Source organism: Diplotaxodon limnothrissa, linkage group LG7 (assembly GCF_057381915.1).
Source record: "Diplotaxodon limnothrissa isolate DT_005_m linkage group LG7, D_limnothrissa_male_GT1.1, whole genome shotgun sequence".
NCBI lineage: Eukaryota > Metazoa > Chordata > Actinopteri > Cichliformes > Cichlidae > Diplotaxodon > Diplotaxodon limnothrissa.
Window position 1 is genome coordinate 17,439,015 of NC_140602.1, and position 19,823 is coordinate 17,458,837.

Sequence of the window (19,823 nt, forward strand, 5' to 3'; positions counted from 1 at the left end):
TTTATATATTTTATTTATTGACTATTTAATTTGTAAAATATGTGTACACACACACACACACACACACACGTAGAAAAACATTTAGTATATACATCCAGAATTTTTTTTTTTTTTTTTTGCATATACTATTATATATTGTACATATATTTATTAGTTTCAGATTTAGCCATTCGTATACTTTGCCTGTTTATGTTATTGTATTTTGCACAACTCTGTTGCTTGTGAAGCTCGCACACAAGAATTTCACTCGCATGTGCTGTACCAATGTACCTGCACATGTGATATGACAATAAAAAAGTGATTTGAGTGATTTGATTCAAATTATGCCCGGCGACAGTCATAGCAAAGAGATGAAGCACTTTTGAAATATGGGGAAAGCCAAAAACTGCGCTTCCTCCACTTCCATAACATTGATTCATTAATGTTGAATTCTCTCGCAGCTGTTCTATTCCCATGTTGTTGCAGTATATTAATAACTAACCTTGTATTGTGGATGAATAATCTTAATTGTTCTCCTGACTGAAGTTTGGCCCCTGTATAGCATCCCGCTATGCGATTGCATTTGTCTCTAACCACCAGAATCCCTCACGTTAACTTTTATCGAGTGGAAAAAAAGTTGGCGTTCATCCTCCAGCTTCACTGTGCTAATGTTATGCTAACATAGCTGTGTCGCTAGCAATCACATAGCACAACATTATATACCAGGTAGTCCAACTTCAGTAACCCTGCAAACACCACTCCTGTTTAGTTTTCTGTCTTCATTTATGTTGGAAGTGGTAGCAGAGCTGTACGTTTTAATTAGTTTAAAAAAAATCTCTCAGTCAGAACATGGCATGTCATGTTTACGTGGAAACTAGCGAGCTAACTTCCTGCTAACTTCTAACTCTGTTAAAATTAATAAATTCTGTTTTCATGGATGCCTGGATGTTAAACTTAATTGTTACACCCGATAAAGCAGCAACGCTGATGATTTAATTAAAGATGAAAGAATTTAGACCGTTTTTAACTCAATGTTCGTTTGACTTTGGGACCTGAAGGGATGGAGTTTTGGACCCAGATTACGCCGCAAAGCTCCTCACTACGGCAGCCATAATGCTCTGACAATCCATCAAGCCGTGCAGCTTGCCAAAGTTGTACTAAAACATTTTTTAACATAACGCCAAAATCGGTTCGAGGTGAGTAAGCACAACCAGAATTCATACATAAGGCACACTCTCGATTTTTGAGAAAATTAAAGGATTTTAAGTGTGCCTTATACTGTGGAAAATACGTTATACAGAAGAATAGAATATCGTGATATATATCTCGTTACCGCACGTGCTTCAAATTATATCGCGATATGAATTTTAGGCCATATCGCCCAGCCCTAACAGCTTGTTCTTTTTGCATTCCTACGACTCGTAAACTGATCTTCTGAAACTCACCTCCTAGCCTTTGAATACCATTGAGACTGCCTTGGTTACTGAGAGAAGTGGCCTGCTGGAGCAGCTGTCAAGATATGAAAGAAAACAAAAGTCAAATCTAGAAAACAAAATTAGATCAGACATGATAATTAATATTATTTTTTCCTAACATTATTAAATCCTCTTTAAATTTGGGGACTAAACTATTCATCCATCCATCTTCATCCGCTTTATCCGAGGCCGGGTCGCGGGGGCAGCAGCCCAAGCAAAGAGGCCCAGACCTCCCTCTCCCCAGCCACCTCCTCCAGCTTATCCGGGGGAATACCAAGGCGTTCCCAGGCCAGCCGAGAGATATAATCTCTCCAGCGTGTCCTGGGTCTGCCCCGGGGCCTCCTCCCGGTGGGACATGCCTGGAACACCTCACCCAGGAGGCGCCCGGGGGGCATCCTTGTCAGATGCCCGAACCACCTCAGCTGGCTCCTTTCGATGTGGAGCAGCAGCTGCTCTACTCTGAGCCCCTCCCGGATGGCCGAACTTCTCACCCTATCTCTAAGGGAGAGGCCAGCCACCCTTCGGAGGAAGCTCATTTCTGCCGCTTGTATCCGCGATCTCGTTCTTTCGGTCACTACCCACAGCTCGTGGCCATAGGTGAGGGTAGGGACGTAGATCGACCGGTAAATTGAGAGCTTCGCTTTTACACTCTGCTCCCTCTTCACCACGACGGACCGGTGCAGCGTCTGCATTACTGCAGCCGCAGCCCCAATCCGTCTGTCGATCTCCGGCTCCCTTCTCCCATCACTCGCGAACAAGACCCCGAGATACTTGAACTCCTCCACTTGGGGCAGGAACTCATCCCCGACCCGGAGTGGCCACTCCACCCTTTTCCGGCTGAGAACCATGGCCTCAGATTTGGAGGTGCTGATCCTCATTCCCGCTGCTTCACACTCGGCTGCGAACCGTTCCAGTGCGAGCTGGAGGCCCTCACCCGATGAAGCCAACAGAACCACATCATCCGCAAAAATCAGAGATGAGATTCTGAGGCCACCAAAGCGAAAGCCCTCCGCCACTTGGCTGCGCCTAGAAATCCTGTCCATAAAAATTATGAACAGAACCGGAGACAAAGGGCAGCCCTGGCGGAGCCCATCACCCACCGGGAACGAGTCCAACTTATTGCCGGCAATACGAACCAAGCTCTTGCAAGGGTTGTATAGGGATCGAATGGCCCGTAGCAAACTATTCACTGTTTGTCTAATCTGTGGAAAATTATCTGATGCACAGGAACAACTCGGGACCAAGATTTATACTCCATGTCATTATTTTGACAATGTTAGCAAGAGGCAACACATTTTGACCAGAAGGCAAAAAGTTATGTGAGGTTTAAATTAAATAAACGGCACGACAGCTTTTACAGCTTCATGCAACAGGCTCAATGTCTCATTTTTGTCCCAGAAACATAAAACGCCTCAGCTGTTGCCATCTAAGTCACATGTTCTTTGGCTCTGAATTAGAGAAGGCATATGCAAGTCACGTGTCAGTGTCCTTTAGCCAGAAAACAGTTCGAGGAGGAAGATTATTCTACTCTGAGCCAAGTTTCAGTTTGTACTTTTGGTCAAAGTATTGTGCAATATTCAGCTTACACAATGACCTAATACATTTTCAGCTTGCAACAGATTATTTTATTACTTAGAACAATATGGTTGGATATGTCATACACAAAATGGCAGCTGTGTTTCCAGCTAGAACAGTCATTACCAAAACTTAACAAAAAAAAAAAAAAAGGGATCACCTGACCTTAATATCCTAACACAGGAACACATTCATAAAGCTTGGTGATAAAATTCTTACATGCACGCTCACGCACCCACTCACCCACCCACGGGATAGATTGATAATTATCAGGTGGTTCAGTGCTCTCTACCAAGTGTATTCTGTACACTCAATATATTTAAACAGATAAACTATAAAGGTTTTAGTACATTAAGGCTAATCTGTGTGTTCTTTAATAAAACTCACAGCCAGGTACTGCGGTGAAAGAGTCCCCAGCCCAGCCAGGTTTCCCCAGGTGGAGGCGCTGTTGAGCTGCTGAATCTGCTGTACTAGCTGCTGCTGCAGGCGTCGCTGCTCCTTATCTCTCTGTGTGTCAGCAAACTTCACCACCAGAGGTGAGGAACAGCCCTGGAGCGGTGAAGAGTTAAGAGATGTTAGACCGGTTCAAAAGCACACCAAGTTTATTTACCCATGCAAGGACAGTCACTGCATAGGGTTTTTTTTGAATTCGTTTTTTTTTTTGTTTTTGTTTTTAAAAGGGGGGAGTGGGGTGGGTTTGGTTCCTCTATGCCTCCAGATAGTTGTATGCCTGTTGCATTCATATCAAAGCTAAAAGAGAGGACATGTGCCATGCATAGCTAAACCAGGCCACATTCCAAATAAATAAAAGCACAGGACAATGGTGCAGACGGTGAATCATTTAAGCATGTTAAAGAGTTTAATCGAGTCCACAAATAGGCAGACAACAGATGGACAACATTAACAATAAATAACATTCAAACAGGGATATGTCAGACATTAAGAAAAATGCATTACAATACGGAGACTCTCGCAAACAGACAGTCACATGTTCAGACAGACGCATGGACAAGGCATGCGGTGCAAAAGTATTTTAAGAGTTGAGAGCCAGATGGGGACCAGGCTGGTTAGGGAAAATGGCTTCTGCACCAGCAGCAACTCCCACAGCAGCTGAGAATCGGGGAGTACGTGATTGTGGGGGCAGAATAGGTGGCACTGCTACTGCCCCCCCCCCCCCCCCCAGAGTTTAATCTGGTAGGAGGAGTGTTATGTTTGGTTGGACTCCTAATTAGACTTGGTCTGATGCTTCACTGGGGAGCCTCTGACCTGCTAGCTGTCAAATTACCACTGCTCTACTTCCACAAAGACTCCATTGGCTATATGAGTACACAGACCCACTTTTTAAGAAGTCTAAAAGGGGAGCTGTTTCAGTCTAATTTTTTTTCCTGATAACCTATATTTGATAGTGTGGATTCTTTTCCCCTGTAGTCCAAAATACAGACTAATATAATGGCACACTAATGGGTAGGCTCTGTTATCAGAATCAATAAGTGAAATGCATTTAGTTCAGCCCAAAATAAAAGATGACAGCACTTTTTGTGTCCTGTTAGTTCTGAACTCAGCAGCTATGTAAAAGGCAATGTTTCGAGTTTTATTCAATTATTCTGCAGATGACAATGTAATTTTGTAATTAGCAAGAGTGGTTTTGGAAATGACTCATGCTTTGTGATGAATGGATGCCATCTGCTTGGACAGGTTCCTCATCTTTCAACACAAGGGGGCAGCAAAATGTATGGGGAAGGGGGGGGGGGGAGGGAAATGAGAAATAGGTGCTAAGGGGTACAGTACCTCCATAGTTTGAGAGTGATGCATGGTTTTGATTGCATTCTGTGCCATTGCCCTGGTAGCAAATGTGACAAACGCACAGCCTGTAGGGGGGAAACAATAGGAGAGGGGGAGGGGGGGAGGGACAAGAAGAAACAAAAACAAGACAAAAGGTTTGGACAACTCGTTATGAACCCCAAAAAAAGACATTACAGTACAGAGAATGGCAACTCCCAAGCACACAGAACCACCCTCACTGGTTAGCACATGAAGAAAGAACAAGGAGAACAGTAACACGTGTCAGATGAGCGGTGATCGACAGATTAAATTGCCACCCAGAGAGGCTCGACTACGTGATGTCATGGTGAGACAGTCAACGTGATTATATACACAGAAAATGCACACATAAATACACACTGAAGGGCTTTGATTTACTAAAATATGCAAGGCCTGCAAACATCAAAGGCTAATAGGGCCCGTTTCAAATTGTAGGAACACTGCGTACGTATACTAGAAAAAGAGCAGAAATTCATAGCTAGCTGTGTCTTCTGTGGGATTTAATCGTATATAAGCATCGACGCTAGAGCCTCGTGCTGCCTGCTATCTGAGGCTTTATTCAGCAGAGTGCTATGTAGGAGATGCGATGACAGGCTAATTCCAGCCTTTGTAGAGTGTGATGAAGGAGGCGGTAAAGGAGGAGCTGAGCTGAGCCGCCTGCCAGCTGAGCCTACGAACACCGGCAGCCAGCGGTTGCCTAGGCGACGGGCCATTGTGGCGGACAGCAAGTGCAGTGGCCCTTCACTGCGAGTTGTGGAGGCAGAGTGTCACAGTAATGGGAGGATATACTATGTGGACAGAAAAAGTGCCACTGGAGGTGAATAGCACTTGATCTGAGGGTGCCGGGGTTGCAATGAAGAATCAGGGAGGGGCCCTGCATAAATACTTGATGAGAATATGTACTCTGGTGTGCTGAACATGGCGGATGCGCGGTGCTGAACATCATGTCCACACCGAAGGCACGCTTACCTCTGCTCTGACCATCCGGTCCCCGAAGTATTCGGCACTCTTCGATCTGTCCGAAAGACGAGAACATCATTCTGACCTCGTTCTCACCGTATTTCTTTGAAACCATGCCGACAAAGAGTTTTCTGTCTTCTACCGCTGCAGGAAGACGAAAACAGGAAGGCTATTTAGTGAAACCCAAACAATTATGGCGCTGTGAAAGCAGCACTTACATCAGGTGCGAAAATCTTGCACCCCTCTCTTTCTTGTTCAAGCAAGCGCTCTCTCTTTGTCATGCTGCCACATTTTCTGCCTCTCACTCAGAGTGCCAGCCTTTTGCACAAATCTCTGCGACTTGCCGCTTTGTTTTCCTTCTGTCTACTTCTCTAGACACAGAAGTATATCATCCTGTACCAGCTCTGCTCTTAAACCACTGCACTATATAGATGCTGTGTACTGCTGTCAATTTTACCCTTTTCAAATCTCACACCCCATTTGCCTTTACCTAATCCTTCTCCTTACAGGTTTTCCTCAACATCTCCATCTCATGGCTTACGTCATCCTGCATGAATCCACTTACCACTTGTTTTCTCACTGTCAGCGGGTTTCATCTGGATAGGATGATGCATCTAGGGGGGGGAAAAAAAAGAAAATGTAGGGAAACCATTCACATCTGTCACCATTATAAACTCTGTTATCTCTCATCATAAAGGCCTCATGTCTTCACTCATCCTTCCATCTTCGAGCATTTCTCCCCATCTCTTGTTTTGTTCTTTTGCTGTAAGACCATCATCCCTCACCGCCGCCAGATTCAGGAGGAAGTGTCTAAGAGTTGCTGGTAAGGGATCAAATTCTCCGGTATCCAATTTCACTTCTCGCTGTAATGTAGACTCGCGATTGAACTTATCGATTGCTACTGACAACATCCCTCATCTTCTATAGAAGAACTCTGTTTGACAAGCAAGCTTCTTTGGTATTGCTTTCGAAATGTACAGTGAGCTTCAGGTTTTGTTTCTTTTTTCCCTTCCTCCAGATACAAGTCTGTCAACACCCAATACACTATTGGATCACATACAAATAGAACAAGGTGTGGCAAATCTGAGCTGTGAAAAATCTCATTTCAGTCAGCATAACATCTCTGAACATGACGCTTGTTCTCAAGCTTGTTATGTGAGAAAGTGGAGGCATTTCATGCCACTTAATGAACAATTTTCTCCAAGAAGACTGAACTTCAAGTGACTACATCTATAGCACACTGCATGCCATGTGACGTGAAAGAAGAAATAAATCTAGCCATGAGATGTCTGAGCAGGTTGTACTTATGAAAAGTGGTGGGTTTGTTTTTGACAAGCACTAAGGAGAAGCAGACAGATGGCCTGCTCAGTGTGGGGACTGGCTAGCGTCACTGACCAAGTAGAGAGAGGCACAGAAGGGAGAGAAAACAAACAGGGAAACAAGCTTTTCCTCTATCACGCAAATCAAAAATCAGTCAACTGCAGTCAATGCCAGTAACAGTAGGACTCAGGAATGGGATTTGAGAGCTGAGCCGTTAGACCACACTTTGTTTGAAATGTCTGCCTGATTGATAGTCTTCCAGAGAAGAGAGCTAGGACATTATTCTCAGCCTGTGAGACTCATTTATCAGCTCGGTTCAATATTTACCTGCAAGCGCACTGACAGTAGCTCTTTTTACTGAAAGACTGGACTATTGGTTTCATCGACAGCTGGGGTTGTTGGGTATAGATTAAATTGATTGGAAAGCTGGCAATACAGAATGACGTATAGACAAGACAGTTTTGTGGATGTTTAACAAGCCACTGCACTTATTCCAGTTGGCTGGACTTTAATCTCACTAGAAGATCGGGTTAAGTATTAGGGGACCACATTCTGTCTCACCGGGCTGCATTGTTAAAACGGGGGGAGAGAGGGAGAAAAAAAAAAAAAAAAAAAAAAAAAGGACGAAAAGAAAGCCTTCAACTTGCCTTCAGCTCCTTTCCTGCTTCTAATTTTGGGGAATAAAAATGTAGATGTGCATCAATAATTCATGAATACAAGCATTAATAATTTGTTCCACTTTGTGGCAATCGGGTCCTGTGTCTCAGTGAATAACCTGCAGCCTGGTCAAGCAGGCTTTACCCGATACCTGCACGCTTAGCAATTCAGTGTGCCGAGGTTCAGGCCGGTCCTAAGTGTCGCGTAAGTGATAGTGGGGGTTGAGACATTTCTCAGGCTAGACAGGCGTTCAGTGAACCGAGAGCTCATTATCGGCCAGCGTACAGCTCACAGCCTGCATAGGGGATGTAGTGGGGCTCAAGCAGCTAAAAGCAGCCCATGCTGTGCCTACTCACCCCACTTAAGGTCTTTATGTTGTGCAGTGCATTCTGGGCCTCCAGTGCAGCTTTTCTTGTATAAAAAGTTACAAAACAGCATCCTGCAGAGTGAAAAGAAAAAATAAAAAAAAATAAAAAAAATAGGGACAAACAATGGGTGGAGGGAGGGAGGAGACAAAACTGCATTAAAAACACAGCACACAGACATTAAATGTAATACCATGACTGCTGCAGAACAGGAAAGATGCTAAATGGATGAAAGTACTTTCACCACATATCATATTTTAGAAGCACGTGACAGGATATTCTTAGCGCCAACTGTTAGATGGTGCACATACACCATGTAGGAGCTGGCAGCGAGGACAAAGGAGTAATGAGACAGCTGAAGGCTGTGACACAGCCAGAGAGAGTACCACAGGGTTAGACGGCTGTCAGGAGGCACTGATGTGCAGTCGGCAGGTCAACTCAGCCCAGGCCAACACATTACATTGAGTATATTGCTGCATTACATAAGAATCCAGTCCCATACATGTGTGCATACATATAAACATGAGGCATGAAAACAGCACAAAGAAACAAGAGGGAGTGGGAGAGAGCAAGGAAGAGAAACCATGGGAGGAGAGAGTTTGTGGGGGAGGGGAATGAAGAAAAGAGCGTTAGGAGGGGAGGAGAGGGGAAAAAAAAAAAAAAAAAAAAAAAGCCTCTCATCCTTCCGTCCCAGTAGACCGCCAGTGGCGTTCCAGCCTGTCAGTTTCACTGGGCTGGGGAAGTGGAGCACTGCAGCGTCTCTGACCTACATAGTGTGTATTATGCTGTTACTGGAGCTCCCAGGCCACGGGGAGGGCTGTTGAACTCTAATATGCATCAAGCTGCACTCTCCTATCCCTCCCTCTCTCTCCTTCTCTCTCACAACCAGCTGAGCTCTCCCTTTCTCTACTGCTAAGCCCGTTCTCTGATATACTGGAGCTAAATAAACCATCCGGAGAGGCGTGATAGTCATCAGATGATTTTTTCATGACCTGCAGTAGGCATGACCTAAAAAAAAAAAAAAAAGAAAAAAAAAAAGAAAAAAAAGAAAAAAAAAATAGTGCAAATCTGGTGATTTGTCAATTGATCTGCACCAAAGTAAACAAGCAAAAATGGAAGTAGGATTACAGCACTTTCAACAAATAAATTAAACAAAAGCAACATGATTATATAAGAGTTGGTTGGAGAGTGGCATTGTGTGGCATGCAAATAAACAACAGCCAGACTATCAGTAGGTCATTGATGAAACTGCAGTAGGAAACAAAACTACTGTGAAAGGAGGCCTACAGTGAAACTGAGTGTAGAGGTGTTGTTGCAAAACACATTCAACTTCACTTGGCTGGGTGAAAAACCTCCTGTGATCAGGCCCGATTATCTAATAGAATACATTAACATGTCCATAGGCCATCACAGCTGACACTGCATAGAGCAGGGGAGGGGTGCTGCTTAAACAATAAGGAGCTTTGAACTCTTCAGCCTCCCAAATGAACTGCACAGCGTTGTGTGTATATTTATACACACACACACACACACACACAGCATTATAAGAACCCTGGGGACTTTCTGGTACACCTGTAAACACTCGTAGGATTATTTAGTGGTGTTACATGTGTGTACATCTGTTCCAAGGCCCTTATCATGGGAATTCAAATGCTCTCCTGGTGGCATGCTGTCCAGCAGTTTTGGCCTTGACACAATAAAGTCAGGGTTTGAAACTCGCTTTAGTCAATGGGCCACGTACAGCCCAATTTGATCTCAAGTGAGCCAGACCAATATAACCACCCTTTCTGTTAATTTAAATAGTATTTATATTTTAAGGTAAGACATCTATTCAAAAAATAAATAAATTAAAAATTAACACAAACAGATAAAGTGATAAGTGCAATTTCTAACATGTAGAAAGTTACACATTTCACTGCAGTTGTTGCCAGTCAAAAGATATCCATGTCAGGTCACATGTTTGATACTCAAGGCTCTTTCAGAACAAATGGTGAAATTGTGATATGTCTGAATTTAGTGCAGATCTAATAAATGCCATGTCACAAGTTTATTTTCATCTATTTAGCATCTTTCCTGCTCTGCAAGCTTATTTTGTTGCTATATTGCTCTGAACCCAGAAAAAACACAAGACAGGATAAGTTACACTCATTAATTAAAAAACCCACTTCTGCAACGAATTGAGACAGAATGTCTGCACATTACAAGATAATATAACCTTTTTGTTTTTAAATTACAGTTGTGCAGCCGATGTTTACAAGAATACTAGAAAAGGAGATCCCAGAAAGACATTTATCTCTCCAGACGGTGCAACTGTTGTCAACCTGTCTTTGGCTTGTTAACAGCAACACACACACGATCAGCGAGGTAGTGTCAGTGATTCATAACAAACACCTCACAACAACTACATCTGGCCTGGATTGCCAGGGCGGTGTCTGGTAGCACAAATATGGTTCCTTTTAGACTCAAGCTTAGCATCAAGTATATTCCCACCACATTAAAAGCCAAGAGTGGTTTAGCGCCTTTAGCTACAGCGACTCATCCAACCATCAAGGGAACTGAGATTTGGGTGACCAGGACAGTTACATCAAGGAAACTGTCGTTACTTTATTCACCTGCAGTTAGTTACGGGAGACTGAGCACTTCCAGTGGCACTTTGCAGCTCTCTGCAGACAGCAGGCTTCCACTTCACCGTCTCCTCTAATTGCAGCCTAAACTGAATCGCTCAACTCGAGCACCATTTCTAAGGTGAGCGCATCGATGGATGTCTTAATGGAAAATTGCAGTCAAGTAACACTCCCTTTGTACAATGCTGCTTCTAAAGCTGCATTGTACAAAGAAGAGGAAATTTAGAATATATGAATATTTAAAAAAAGATATTATTTAACCCTGAAACAAAAGACTGCTTGCATATGAGGTGATCTAACACAAACACAGCTGCACTGCATGTGCAGACAGGCAGTGCATTGCCTAAGTGCTAAAATCTGAAAGCAGATGAGGAGAGAAGGGGGTTTGCACCAACTAAGAGACCAAGTTGTTTTTATCTATGAGCAATGAAGGTTTTCCAGAAAGTTTCACACCTAATTAGTGTCCATCTCTTATTAGAGATGGTATATAGAGTGAAAGTGAACAATAGAGAAACTGAAAGTATCATCTGAGCTTTTCAGTTGTGTCACTTCATTTAAACAGATTGCAATGCACGCCTCAAATACCTGCAGACTGCTGTTAGCATGCTAGATGCTATACTAGTTTTCCCCACTAGCAACTGGTGCACTCCTCACATATGGCAAAACAAACAAAACAGGTTTTTAAGATAATCTGGATGGATACATAATCCAATGTTTTCAATTAAAATAAAATTATTATATGCCAGATCGTTTATATTGAAATCTAAATCACTAAGGAGAAATTTTGCCTGCAAGGTAGTAGAACAAATTATTCCTGAAAGTGAACCTTTCACCCAGACTGTACCTTTGCTCTGAGGAGGATTCTGAGTGCGATCACGAAGAATGTTTATCTGGTGCACGGCTCCAAAGGGCTCAAATAGCTCTTTAAGTTCTGTTTCTGACCAGGAGCGGGGGATCTGTCCAACAAACATCTTGATGGAGTCAGGGTCTGGCTGGTCCAAGTGCTCCAGCGACCCGTTCATCTTGCTGCTGCTGCCGTTGCTAAGAAGAAAAAGAAAGAGAAAAAAAAAAGAGAGAAAGAAATGAAAAACAATTTTTGTAATGTGTATGCCAGAGGTTAAACAAATTTAATATCATAACCATACTGCTTCAGTAGGTCACGAAAAGTAAAGGAACAATTACCATTATCTGGTTTAGAACTACTTGCACTCACATCTAAGTACTGTCCGGTTTGGCAGCTAACAATTTCATTTCATTTTCATGCTTAGCTTAAAGGAATGAGTCACATAATGATAAATGGGGATGGGAATTAAGAACAGGTTCTTGCAGAAAACCGGTTCCTAGTAGTCCCATTTCTTGGAATTGTGTGTTCTTCCCATGGATCCCCCTTATCTGCTCTCACACTCACTACAACCAGCTGATTTCTGTTTGCAAGCAATAGTGACACTGTCTAGAGCAGAGGTTCCCAAAGTGTGGGGCCCGCCCCCTGGGGGGGGGGGGGGGGGGGGGCAGTAAGAAAAAACTAAAATGAACCCTTGGACACTGCTAGCATCATTGACAGGTTTTTGACGGGGCTCCCACACAAACGGAAAGCTGGAGATAAAGCATCGCCAAATATGTTTCCAAACCAACTTCCTTCCAAGCCAAATGCTAGAAAATGTGATGAAGCACATCTTCCCTTTGGCTTCACCTACACAAGTGCCAAGGTAGGTCTCTGTGACAGAATTAGTTTCCCTTGCGTCGGGAGCACGCGCTGGGCTCTTCAAATCACGGACAAACAGTATCCCACATTCTTGATTTTTAGTTCACAAACACTTCTTGTAAAGACTAACTACTCCTGACATTTTGGAGATGTGAGCTCTTTATACAGTAAAGTTAGTGGGATCCAAATAATATCAGGCTGATCCTGCCACGATTTGTTCCCCCAGTTCAAATCACAGACTAACAGTATCCCACAGTTGTTTATGTTTTTGAACCCATTTTGCACAGAGAGGCATTTGAGAAATGTATCGATAGCAATGTTGAATATTATTACACAGGGGAAAAAAAACCAAAAAAAAAACAAAAAACCCCACGAACATTTTTCGTGTAAAACAAAGGGGGGGGGGGAGGGGGGGGGCAGCAAAAAAGGTTGGGAACCACTGGTCTAGAGGATGGATATGCACCTTTTTTTTTTTTCTTTTTTTTTTTTTTAAATTGCACGAAAGGACAAGATAAATGGTGGACAAATGTATGCAGGACTGAAATAACTGCATAATACTGCTAACACAACTTTGGTTCTTTGCAAGCATCTGCCAAAACAGCATGCTATTGCTAAGCTAGCCAAGAACCCATAGTGAAAGCCGAGTGAATACCTACCCCAGCTGCCAGACCCTTAGCTTCAACAGGCAACAAGCACATGAGCAGCCTCCCTTTCTACCCGTTCACGTTTCTAAAGCAGAATCACTTTGTATTCTATTAAGAGAAAAATCTTAGAGATGTGCCCTCATTACAGATTTGTATTGGTGTGTGGGGTTGTAGCCTCAGGTTTGTATTGTTAAATGGTGATTATGAAACATTAAAATAGCTGAAATGCACTGAGTAACATGAAAGTAATGTAATCAGTTGTATAACAAATTACTCTCGGGAGTAATTAAGTAATGTACTGCATTACTTTTAAGAAAAGTGTTCTGTGTAATATGTGTAACAATGACGTTTTTGAGTAAAGACTCCAACACTGATTACAAAGAGGAAATACCTCTTTGAACATTTGACCCACATCATGTAATTAAGTTGCATGAATGTAATTTCTTTATTGCTGCTTAAGCAACGGTTTTCACTCTCAAAACTAAGCCAAAGAGAACCTGATGACAATCGATAAGGAATCTAATTAGTGATATCGATAGTGGAATTGCTAAATTCTTATCAATTCCCATCCCTACAATAAATATCTAATGCAAATTTTAGAGTGGCACAGAAAGGGCCTGAGCAAATGATCAGCTTCAATGAGTTATTCTTCCAGCAAAAAGGCAATGTCACAATAGTGCCAGTAGTTCAGGCAGATTTAAACAGCCATAATGCTGCTTTCTTCTAGAGGCTGAAGTTTAGAAAGTCACTAAGGTCATTTAATTTAGAAGCACGTGACAGGATATTCTTGGCGCCAACTGTTAGATGGTGCATATACACCATGTATGTATATCTGTTTATAGTTTTTTTTTTCTTTTTTTAAAAGAAAAAGAAAAAAGTTACACCATCTCTTTTATTTTTTTAACATTCACCTAAACATACTGAGACAAAACCAAGATTTAATAAATAGGTTACACTGTGTTTTTAGTATTATAAATAAAAAAAAATAAAAAAAAGTGTGTATTGCATTTTCAGAATTCCTACCAAAAAGTCAAATGATTTTGCAGTGTGACCGTTTAAACACGCGTTTACTCAAGTGCAAGCTGAAACAATATATCATTTACAAATTATTGCCAGCTTCCTCTGGGGAAAGCTTTGGGGACAGAGAATCAATACCCACCAGTGTACCTGTGACTACAGCATCTTTGTCTCACTCTCACACAGAATCAAACACACAAACTGTTCCTGACAGGGGTAGAGGCGCTGGAAATTATGAATGAGGGTGAAGTAACAGCCCTTCACAGGAAAAGAAATAACTTGCAACAGGTTAAGACTTCCAACGCACACTACAGATATGTAATATTTCAAACAAAGGGGGGGGGGGACAACACGGACAACACCGTGGTACTAATCTCACAAAAAAGTATATGAATGTTTGCACATTTAAAATAACTATTTTGCACACAAACCTCTGAACACGAGTCATCCATCTCTTGCAAAATGAACCCAGCCGTTCAGCAGAAACACCAAACTCCTTGAGGGACTTAAATGACATGCTAACAAATCACACTTCTGCTCGTGTTCCTCCCGAAATCCAACTCCACACCTCCAAATTAGCCCTTGCCCCTTCCCTCTGAAGGCTTTCAATACATTTGAATGATGACAAACAATTTTCCCAGAGGGAAAAAAAACAAAAAAACAAAAACAAAAGGAACTACTGTGAAACAAAAACCTCTTCTCCAAAAGAGGGGATTGTGGCCCCTCCCACTAGCATGTAACAGCTACTCAAAAACAGCACCGCAAAGCTCTAAACTTCCAAGAATCGGTGGTTAGCAGGCCGAGATTTTGCAGTGCATCTCCTCCTCAGGCGCTTTGGCGATGGTACAGAGAGTAACCTACAGCTTCTTTGCCACAGCAGGGGAACAATCACATATTGTTCCCCCATGCCGGAGAACACTATTCACCGTTCCTCTGCGGCACAATGGACCAAGTCATACAGACGCACTGGAACACGTCGAAGGCTACGTCTGCTAAGGCCACAGTACTGGTGTGTGACACCATTTGTCCATTTCTGCCAGTGGCATTCCGACGCCATTTTGCCATAGGCACTTTGCTCAGATCTCACAGCACAGAGAAAACCTCACTTGAAAATACTGGATTTGTGTCAGAATTCAAAAACATGAAGGCTGCATATGACACCGTCTCCTTTATATTCATTAAACTCTCAAAGCCACTGCAGCTGTGCATAGCTCTTCTGCTATGCGACTGTGAGAATACATTCTTCAGGCATGATTCTGCTGCATTTTTAGTATACACATTAGGACATTATTCAAGGAAGTAAAATTCAAGTAAACAAAATCTATTATGAAACTGTCTGCTTCAAGATGATGTTGCATCATACAGCATAACCGAGCTGACAACTGTACAGTCACCTATGAATATTACAAAGGTGACTGCTGCGAACTAAGTATTTACATTTGCACGTATAAACCAGTTTAAAGTGATGTCATATGCTGCAGAGCTGTTTTGCAAAACAAAAACCTGTTGGTATAAAACCCAAATAAACATGTAGCTGATATCCATTCACCGTGGGTCCAATAAGGTCAGAAGAACTGGGGCATTAAGTAAAGACATACCACTGTTGGCATTTTTTTCCTAAATGTTTTTTTTAAAAACAAATACATATTCAAATTTCATCAACTTTACTGTAGTGGGAGCAACACCAGAAAAATCAAGACATTCAGACAGACTTTGTAACTTTAATTACTGCTATCGGTATGACAGGCACAGCAACATTGTTTATACCATGTAGGGCTGGGCCATATCATACTGTTCACGATAATATCGGTATAATGTCATGCAACGATAAGAAAATGAAATATCGCGATAGAATATGGGTAAAACGCGCATGCGCAGTGCCTTTGTTTTCATATGCACATGGCGAAAAAGGCACGGCGGCGTATTGTGTGTGTATAACCTCTTTTTAAGTTTTGTGGATATTATACATGGTTATGCTGAGGATATGTCGGCCAATTTCCACTAGAAATGCCTTTTGGTTAAACTGTCAGCAAGGAATTTGCATTTGCACTGTTAAATTTTTATATAACTTTAATGTAAAAAAAACAGCTGCTTGTTTAAGTGAAAATACAATGATGGTTTTTTTTTTTTTTGCACTAATAAAATTGTGGAGTTGTGAAGTATTTTGTGTCAATTATATCGTCAGTTATATCGTTATCGCAAACTTTCAAATGTATATCGTGATAAATATTTTTGGTCATATTGCCCTGCTCTAATACCATGCTAATTAAGGTTGCTTGATTATGGCAAAAATTAAAATCATGATTATTTAACACAATTATGCTATCAGAAAAAAAAAAAGCATAATTTTTTCCATTTAAATAGTCATTCAGACAATTTGGGCCCTGGGAGCAGCAAAAAGTGGGGCACTTGAAGACCAAACAAGACCATACTTGTTAAACCGAATGTGACAATAGGCATTTTAATCCCAATTACCTTGTTTTAATACTGACTGAAAGCCAAAGAAAACAGTAACTGGAGTTAAAATTTGATTCATTGGGCAGCTACAGCGTCAAAAATAAAAACGCTTTTAAATGTAGATTTTACAAGGATGTGCCATTTTACAACTTACAAATGGTAAATAGCTCTGAATTTGTCAGAGCACCCAGAAGAAGATCATCTATCTTAAGCTGCTCTTTAACCATGTTGTGGACAGAGACAGGTGCAGACACAGATGAGTGGTTATTCCTGTTATACTCCTTTGAAGTCCACAAGAAATATGGATGAAGGGTAAACGCAAAGTTGATGCAATGCCACGTACAAAGAGCAAGAGCCACGCGCTCACCTTATGATGACAAAATCTACAGCAAACACCATTATCTACAGCATATCTACATAAGCAGCTGTGTTTTCCCACTTATTGATCACATCATCCAGCCTGCTTTAGATTACAAAGTGTCAACCTGAACACTGACCACCCCAAGATCAAAAGTTTCTCAGGCTCATTGTACATTTTGATTTGTGTGAATTGCCAAAACTCAAGTTTTTTCAAAGCTACTGCAATTTGGGTGGTGCAGCTGTCAGCCTGCTGCAAAGCTTTTGACAGTTTTGAAGATTTTGGCAAATTAAACAACTTGTTTAACATGCACTGTTGCCACACAGTTTTAAAACAAGTTGGTTGTTGATAGAAGGAAAAAAAAAACAAAACATTTTTTCCCACTTCTGATTGTGTTGCACAGCTTTAGATTGTGAAAACGGGAAACAATCTTTGTTTGCCGTCTCAAGGTTGCAGCTCAAGTGTAAATTGCACCTATGACGCCATCATCTTTGCTGTTATCTGTGTGTTTGTTGAGACAAGCAGAGGCTGAGCTGAATTTCACTAAAATTTATCAAGTTCAAAACATGCAATATAAGACAACGTTGTGGGTGTTGTTGACTTTGTCATGTAGTGATCCCAAGCCTCAGCAGGTGGACCACCCCAGGTATGTTGTGTGGAAAAATTTAATCAAACTGGGACAAGACTAAATTCAAAGTCCTTCACTGTATATATTCATTTTATTTAATTTACCAAGTACAAAGTTTTATTTTTCTTCTCAGAGTCAAGTTTCTATTTTGATGCCTTTTCAGACATGGTTTCGGTTTTTGGCTGTAACTATAATAAGCTAGTTATGTCAGACACTTAAACATTGTATTAAACTATTAGACCTACACAAAATGTCGATACTTTACTCCAAGTGTACCGGTTAAAATAAATACTGCAATTGATTCTGTCAGTACCGCCCAGCTCCGCTCCCAGCACCACCTGCCAGAGTATTCCCAGACGGCAGTGATGAAGTCTTTTGCTGAGCTTCCACAAACAGCCCTGTGTTGTGGCAGCTCGTCGCGCTCCAAGACACCCTGCAGCAGCTGACGAGCCATCCAGAGCCACGGCAGTTGCATGCCCACTGCTGCGCCACCCATAAAAACAGGTGATTTATCTAGACCATGTGTCTGTCCTGTTGGTGAGCTCTGACCGCGCAAGTATGCCAGCGACACCTTTTCCTGTGCCCATAATAGAAGGCCAGCCAATTTGCCTGGTTATACTCGTGGTTGTGGACATTACTCATTCCGAAACCCTCAGGAGGGTCACAGCAACACCAAATGTCACATGATGTAGAGTTTTTTCCCCCCCACCATTGCTGATGGAAACCAATCTCACTGCCTGCTATTATCAATCATTAAAAATAAATACCAGCTAGCATTTTATCATTACTAGAAAATCACTAACGTGGTACATTCAATGTCAAACTATCACAATGTTGCTTTAATAAAAATATTGATCAAGTCTTACTAAAGACATGTTACAAATTGCCATGAGTCTCTTCCCGTTTAAATGACAGACCAAACTCATTTCATCACCTGGTAATCAGCAGCATGCCACTTTAATACTTTATTGGGGATAAAATAAAGTCAAGGTTCACACAAAGAACATGCTGCTTCAAAGAAAAGAGAAATCAGTCGACTGAAACAGCTGTTTGCTAGTAATACCCTTAAAGAAAAAAAAAAAATCGTGAGCCGTTTTTTTTCCTTTTAGGAAACCAGTGGCCTTATAAGCTGATTCAATGAGACACAGAATGCCTCTAATGCCTCAGTAATATCTCTGACAGCTGTCAAGTAGAACAAAGTCTCTCTCTCACTCACTCACTCAACTCCATTTATTTTCCCTAACACTAGAAAAAAAAAAAAGATGAGAAAATTATTGAAATCTTTTTTTTCCCTCCTGGCATTAACTCCAATTCATCTCAAAATGGCCTAATTTCATTGTTGCATTTGCCCTGATGAAGACGGACGTGTTCAATCAGCCTCTGAGTGGGCTGCGTGTTAACAGACGGCCAGCATCTGATGACAAGGCCCGCCCCATTAGCTACATAATCACACCAAGAGTCCCCAGCGGTTATAGATGGCGATGCTAAAGTAAAGCTTGCATGAACAGTCAAAACGAGCAACTACAAACTCTCCTCAGTTAGTGTCAGACAGAGCGTCAGCAATTAGTCTCAAGTGAAGAGACCAACAGCCAACTAAATGCAGCAATCAAGCACAATCAATTTGCCTGAATGTGGTGACTTACTCTGACATTCATTACACTAACCTGTAACAGAAAACAGAACAGCTTTGATTGAGATAAAACTCGTTTTAATTATCCAACCTGTTCTTTTTTCTTTAAAATTATCATCATCATCAAAATAGAGCATAGAAGGTCGAACACAAATGCACTGCTACTACTGATGTTCCTGCTTACGTGGGATGGGGAATTACCCGTTCAGGGTTCTTCCTTGTTCAAAATGGGCCTCTGAGGAGGAGCATGTAAGCTCAACCGTTCCACATATAGATAAGGCATTGTTACCTTTGCTGGGACAAGACTATCTTCCTGTTATTTCTAGCTATCTGATAAACAGTTACCAAAAGCCCATAACTGAAATGTGTGTACATCAAAAGCACACATGTCAGATTAGTTACAGAATATAGTCACATCAATTTCAGTGGTTAGATCAGGTCACTGACAGTCCGAGTACAACTGCTCATTTTTTAAATTAAAATACTGCTAAAGCTTGGGAGAAAGGTGCCAGCGTTTGTCAGGGCTGTCCCGAGATGTCGGAACATGTCTGAAATAACAGATATTTGCCTTGGTACCAGAAATGCTAGTCTGCTTAACTCAGCTTTAGCTT

At 41.8% G+C, this 19,823-nt stretch overlaps 1 protein-coding gene across 3 annotated transcripts in view; it reads right to left on the reverse strand.

Moving 5' to 3' along the window:
- LOC146628118 (CUGBP Elav-like family member 2) overlaps positions 1-19,823 on the reverse strand; it is a 31,859-nt gene that overhangs the window by 5,988 nt on the left and 6,048 nt on the right. For all 3 annotated transcript variants that reach the window (XM_085359362.1, XM_085359361.1, XM_085359363.1), the window contains exons 2-8: positions 11,621-11,817; positions 8,144-8,226; positions 6,376-6,424; positions 5,820-5,954; positions 4,818-4,897; positions 3,417-3,578; positions 1,425-1,488 (exon numbers count right to left, since the gene is read on the reverse strand). In XM_085359362.1, the coding sequence (XP_085215488.1) occupies positions 1,425-1,488; positions 3,417-3,578; positions 4,818-4,897; positions 5,820-5,954; positions 6,376-6,424; positions 8,144-8,226; positions 11,621-11,817 (770 nt within the window). The remainder of the gene's footprint in view (positions 1-1,424; positions 1,489-3,416; positions 3,579-4,817; positions 4,898-5,819; positions 5,955-6,375; positions 6,425-8,143; positions 8,227-11,620; positions 11,818-19,823) is intronic.